Genomic DNA, 6,582 nt, shown 5'->3' on the forward strand with positions numbered 1-6,582 from the left:
TGTCAACTTGTCTAATATTCAGTTCGCCTCAGCTCAAATTTTAATACTGATTGCTTTTTTCATGCCTTCTTTCAGGATCTGCCTAATTTAACGACCTGAAAAAGACAAGCAGACAAAGTAAAGGTTTGTGGTGAGCCAGACTTTTTCCCATGCATGCACAGACCACGTGGTCTATGAACATGACAAACCTCACTTCCTGTTGGGGGGAGTCACACAGGTACCGGGGAGTATGTATATGTACTGCCAGGCACTCAAAGACACTGCACTCTCAGCTTGAGGCAGAACTCAGCACATTTGTTCAGGGAAATCCATGCCTCATGCTGCTCTCCAGTCTGCTCTGGGTGTTCCTGGCCTTCACCTTCTCTGGTAGGGATGCTCTCAAACGTGGGTGCGGGTGTTTAGGGTGAAAGGACTGCCCACAGGCACGTGGTGCTTCACAGGGACTTGGGGAAGAAAGGAAAGATGGAGAAAAGCAAGAATCTTATGATTTCAATTTTTTGTCTTTGGATCCTAAATAACTCCTACACTATTTTATTCACTGCTTCATTTGTTTTCTGGTTTTTTCCCCACAGGATCTGGTGTGGCCCAGAAAGTTACTCAAGACTAGCCAGATGTATCCAGCCAAGTGGGGCAGTCAGTCACCCTGAACTGTCTGTATGAAACAAGTTGGACCGCTTACTACCTTTTTTGGTACAAGCAACTTCCCAGTGGACAGATGGCTTACGTTATTCGTCAGGGTTCGGATGTCACAAATGCAAGGAACGACCGATACTCTGTAAACTTTAAGAAAGCGGACAAATCTATCAGCCTCACCATTTCAGCCTTACAATTGGAAGACTCTGCAAAGTACTTCTGTGCTCTCCGTGAGCTCACAGTGCTTAAAGTAATAGGAAAAGCTGTCCAAAAACCCCGGAGCTTAGTAAGAGAGAGCCCCCCTGCTGCAAGACCCCAGCTGAAATGCACACCTGCAGACCCCAGACAAGAAATGACAGTCCTGTGGTTACTTAAGTTGTGGTCTGGATCAGAAGATTTAGTTCTAGTTAAAGGCACCTTCTATGTTATTTGGAAACAGGTGTCCAGAATAACTTTTTATTAATATATTCTCTTGAATTTTTGACTTTAAATCTACTGTACAGAACATGTGTAAAGTTGTCTAAATTTGAAAACTTGCCCCATAATACTTTAAACTGGCAGTTTTACTTCATCACAAACCTGGGTCTAGTTGTATGGAATCACCATCAAAACCATTTGCTTAGTCACTTCCTCTTAGACTTTGTGTCAGGGCACAATCAGAAAAGCAGAACCATGAGTGACGTAGAATAAGAGATTAGTTATAAGGACTAGAACTCAGGTAATGGCTAGAACTGGTGGACAAGTCTGTACAAAGCTGTTATTTTTATATCTGATATTGAGCCTGAATTCACTTTAAGTGAGCTTAGAGTAACGTTTGTAAAGGAAAGTTTGGTGAGGACGAAAGCATGGACAAACTGTGACACATAAAGTCATACTTAAACTGTGAGGATACTTGGAATCCACAAAGACTTGTCTGTCCCTCACCTCCTTCAGTCTCACAATAGTGAGTGACCTTGAAGAGAAGTGGCTGTCATTTGCCATCATGCTACACGCATACATGGCCCAAGACAAAGAAGATGAGGAGGACATCTAACGGGAAGTGGAGGAGTTGTGAGTTAACAATAAGATGAGCTAGTTCATCAGCAGCAATGTAGAAAAAACATTTGCCAAAATCCAATAGTCAACCATGGTGAAAACTCTAAGAAACACAGGAGTAATGGAGAAGTTCCTCAACAGCTCTTAGCATGTTTACTGGTAAAAGAATCTATATTTTTCCCTGAGGAAGGGAACAAAGGGAGAATATCCGCTTTAATCACTCTCCTTCAGCACAGTGCTGGACATTGTAACCAGGGCAGTAAAGAAAGTAAATATATGATCAACCTTATAAGCCAGAAAGGCAGTCAAATTACCACTATTTTCTATCTATGTAGAAAATCCCAAAGGATATACCCTCCAAGACTCCCACAACTAGTAAGCAGGTTTGGAAGGTCTCAGGATATATAAGGTAAACACAAAATCAAATGCATTTCTATATACTAGCAATAAACATGTGGACATCTAAATTAATAATATAATACAATTTACAATGGCTCAAGAAAGACCCTAAATCCTTAGGCATAAATCTAAGAAAACATGTACAGAACTTATACACAGAAAGCTACAAAACACTGGTACTTCCAAAAAATACAAATAGCCAATTATTCTAGCTATTATCCTAGAAAGACCAACTTTCCCCCCATGGAGCTGCATAAGCATCTTTAAAAATGAAAGTGAAAGTAACTCAGTCTTGTCCAGCTCTTTGCAACCCCATAGACTATACAGTCCATGGAATTCTCCAGGCCAGAATACTGGAGTGGGTAGCCTTCCCCTTCTCCAGGGGATCTTCCCAACCCAGGGATTGAACCCAGGTCTCCCACATTGCAGGTGGATTCTTTACCAGCTAAGCCACAGGGGGAAGCCCCATGGAGCTGCATAGGCACCTTTAGAGAAAAAAAAAAAAATTGATAACACATGCATTATGACTTCTTTTTGGACTTGATTCTGTTTACTGACTATTTTATCCTCATACCAACAGACCATTCTATCTTAATTACTGGGGCTTCATACACATTTTGAAATCTGGAAATGCAAGAGATGTTTGTTTGTCTTATTCAAGGCTTATTCTAGGTTTTTGCACTTCCACATAAGTTATACAATAGCTTCTATCACAAGAGACTGAGGTAATTTGCTTGGGATTGTGTTGACAAATCAACATTGATTTGGGACAATTGACATCTTAATGTATGGAGTCTCTGGATCCATAGCCTCTTTATTTATGTCCTCTCTAATTTCTTTCATTAATGTTAAGATTTTTGTAGAGGACATGCATTGTTGCTCTTGTTTAGTCTCTGTTGTGTTCAACTCTTCTCAACCCCTTGGACTGTAACCCGCCAGGCTCCTCTAACAGTGGGACTTTCCAGGCAAGAATACTGGAGTGGGTAGCCATTTCCTTTACCAGAGGATATTCCTGATCCAGGGATCGAACCCCCATTGCCTACATTGCAGGTGGATTCTTTACCAGCTGAGCCACCAGGGATATTTACCCTTCTATCTGAGCAACTTTTCAAAAGGCTGACTTCTGGTGGGAGTTTAGCTCTGCAGTTTGTTTGTTCAGTCACAAGAGGGGGCTGCTTCATTTGGAAACAGTGGTCCTTTCTGGCTATAAAGGAAAGGAAACATGTTTTCCATCGATGTTCCACAGAAAAGTGAAAAACAATGACAGATTTTCATTGTCTTTAGATAAACTGATTTTATAATCCTTTGTTGAGTGCATGTGGTCAAGGATTCAGGGAATCATAGCCTTATAGCCTAACATTTTCCATTTACCTCCCTAAACACTGCTTTCCCATTTCCCACCCTTGGTTAACTCTTCCCTTCCTTATTCCTTATGCTCTTTTCTCTTCACTCCTCTTTCTCTGCCAGGATCATCCACCTCCACCCTTCTCCACCCCAGAGAGTTTGCTTTCCCTTCTGTTTTCTCTCTCAGTGTCTGCATCCTTGGTGCAGAGCACCTACAAACGTGGGCAGAGAGGGCCTTTAAGGACAATTGTTCAAGGAGGACGAAGAGAATACCATCTGTGTCATCAGTTACTATATCAAGAAGTGATGTCTTGAGAAATGTCTGCCTAGATGGAGACAGATGCATGATTCCAAGGACCTTTTCAGGACACTGAGCTCCAATGTCTGAGCTCAAGACGTTCAGCCTTTTGTCTCAATGTTACTAATATTTCCTGTCCCTAGGAACAACCACAGCCTACTTTGAAATCTCACATACATTTGCTAGAACGTGGATGGGAATTTTCATCTCTTTACATTATAGAGCTCAGTAAAGCTTTCTGGGATTAAACAAGCTTCACGGCATATCAGAAAATTTCTCTGAAGAAGAAATGATAAAACACAGGTTCTGGATAGACACACCACTGTGATTGATGTTCCTTTTCCAGAGCCAGACTTTAAACGACACAAGGGATAGCAGTCGGCACGCTGTGAGCTGGGGATGTCTCTCCTTCTTTGGGGGATGTGACTAAAACAGGGAAGGAAGACCTAGACGAGGAACTGCTTGATCATTGGCTGACAGATCCTGGCAACAACACACCGCAACAGACACGTGCACTGGTTGTAGGTCTCTAACAGCAGCAGTTGTTTCTGTTCTCTGGAGAAAAGCCCAGGAGCAGACACAAGTGTGAGCCCTGAGCCCACAATCCTGGTTTGTCCTTGAAATATGAGGCTGGTGATTGGAGTGACTGTTTTTCTGACCTTGGGTAAGTGTTCTGTGTCTACAAGGATTGACTTTGAGGCCAAGGGAGCATTTGCTCCCTACTCCTGTCCCTGTGTTTTATTCAGCATTATAGCAATGCAACTGAGAACAGATCTATGCATTTGCTAGGGAGTGCAAACTTCTACATGACAGGTTAATCCATAGCCATGATCCCAGAAGAGACCTTAGCAGTAAGCAGGTTGGAAGAAATCTCTGGGGTTACTGAGCCAAGGACCCATGGGATAAAGCCTATAGAGTTCTCAGATTCTTGCCATGTGTCTTTGGTCCCTGTATAATAAGCATCAATGATATTTTTCAGGACATAGATAAAAACACTGGAGTAGGGGGTAGGTCCAGACAGTTTGGGGAGTGTCGTGCCCTTCATCCACAGGATTACACTGATTTGTTGTCAGGGGATAATTTTATTTTCTGGACCATTTAGGGACTGTGAATGATGCTACAACCACTCAGCCCAGCTCCATGGATTGTGCTGAAGGAGAGGATGTAAACCTGCCTTGTAACCACTCTACTATCAGTGGAGATGACTACATACATTGGTATCAGCAAAATCCTAATCAGAGTCCACAGTACGTCATTTGTGGCTTACGAGACACAGTGAACAACAGCCTGGCCTCTCTGACCATAGCTTCAGACAGAAAGTCCAGCACCTTGGTCCTGCCCCAGGTCACCCTGAGAGACACCGCTGTGTACGACTGTGTCCTGAGAGGGACACACGGGGACAGACGGGGCTGCACCTGTGCAGTATCTCTGGTGGGAAGAAGGGGGGGCACAGAGGGGGAGCAGTCACAAGAGCAAATCTAGAGTCATCTGGAAGGAGAGTCAGAAGAGATTAGGAAAGAGATGAGGAAAATGAAGGGAAGGGAAAGGGAAGAAGATGGATAAAGAAAAGAAGAGAAAGAGGACAAGGAAGAAGTGTGTCACTGGTTGATGTGGCTGTGAATGATAAGGCAATTAAGAATCATAATTTTAACACAGGAATAAAGTTAAGAGGTATTAATAATTTGTCATGGCTCCTCCTCGTGTTAATAAAATGTTGGTTTCAGTGTGTTAAAGATGAAAAGATAAGGAAAACATAAATAATTCTCCTGTTCCAAAGCCTTCTTTCATTTGGACCCAGGACAAATCCACACTCAGAAACGCATATTATTACAGTTGTTTCACTTGCAAATTGATCTTACTCAGAGGAAAATCTAAAATGTTATTTTGTTACTACTCTAGAACACGCATGTTTATGATAAAAATTTTTTTAAGGAAACAAAAACTAAGTGAATATTTCTTTTTAATCTGTCTAGAAGTTCTGCCTCTATAAAGCGTTTTCATCATTTTTTATATTCTCTAAGCAGCAAATAGATCCATCTCATTATAAAAGTCTCAGGCAGAGCAAAAGTGAAGGCTAATAGCTGTAAATGAGGGTGATTCCTCCCACTGTCCTTTTCTGACAGTTTAATGTATATCATATCATCCTGTTTCTTTCTTTTTTTTTTTTTTTTGCTACTCTGCATTTTATTTTTTTTTAAATGACTTTATTTTATTTATTTTTTATTTTTTACTTTTCTTTTTATTTTTTATTTTTTTTTCATTTTTTTCATTTTTTTTATTATCTTATTTTTTTTTTTTTTAGTTGGAAGCTAATTACTTCACAACATTTCAGTGGGTTTTGTCATACATTGATATGAATCAGCCATAGATTTACACGTATTCCACATCCCGATCCCCCCTCCCACCTCCCTCTCCACCTGATTCCTCTGGGTGTTCCCAGTGCAGCAGGCCCGAGCACTTGTCTCATGCATCCCACCTGGGCTGGTGATCTGTTTCACCATAGATAGTATACATGCTGTTCTTTTGAAATATCCCACCCTCACATTCTCCCACAGAGTTCAAAAGTCTGTTCTGTATTTCTGTGTCTCTTTTTCTGCTTTGCATATAGGGTTATCGTTACCATCTTTCTAAATTCCATATATATGTGTTAGTATGCTGTAATGTTCTTTATCTTTCTGGCTTACTTCACTCTGTATAAGGGGCTCCAGTTTCACCCATCTCATTAGAACTGGTTCAAATGAATTCTTTTTAATGGCTGAGTAATATTCCATGGTGTATATGTACCACAGCTTCCTTATCCATTCATCTGCTGATGGGCATCTAGGTTGCTTCCATGTCCTGGCTATTATAAACAGTGCTGCAATGAACATTGG

At 41.3% G+C, this 6,582-nt stretch overlaps 2 gene segments (V, D, J or C); both read left to right on the forward strand.

The window, feature by feature from the left end:
* Positions 1-302: 302 nt before the first annotated feature.
* Positions 303-1,096, forward strand: LOC133066925 (T cell receptor delta variable 1-like). The segment is given in 2 exon segments: positions 303-366; positions 573-1,096. Coding segments are annotated over 2 exon segments (573 nt in total).
* A 3,178-nt stretch (positions 1,097-4,274) lies between these two features.
* On the forward strand, positions 4,275-5,191 carry LOC133066927 (T cell receptor alpha variable 26-1-like). The segment is given in 2 exon segments: positions 4,275-4,373; positions 4,812-5,191. Coding segments are annotated over 2 exon segments (420 nt in total).
* The last annotated feature ends 1,391 nt before the right edge of the window (positions 5,192-6,582 follow it).

This window comes from Dama dama, chromosome 12 (genome assembly GCF_033118175.1).
Source record: "Dama dama isolate Ldn47 chromosome 12, ASM3311817v1, whole genome shotgun sequence".
NCBI lineage: Eukaryota > Metazoa > Chordata > Mammalia > Artiodactyla > Cervidae > Dama > Dama dama.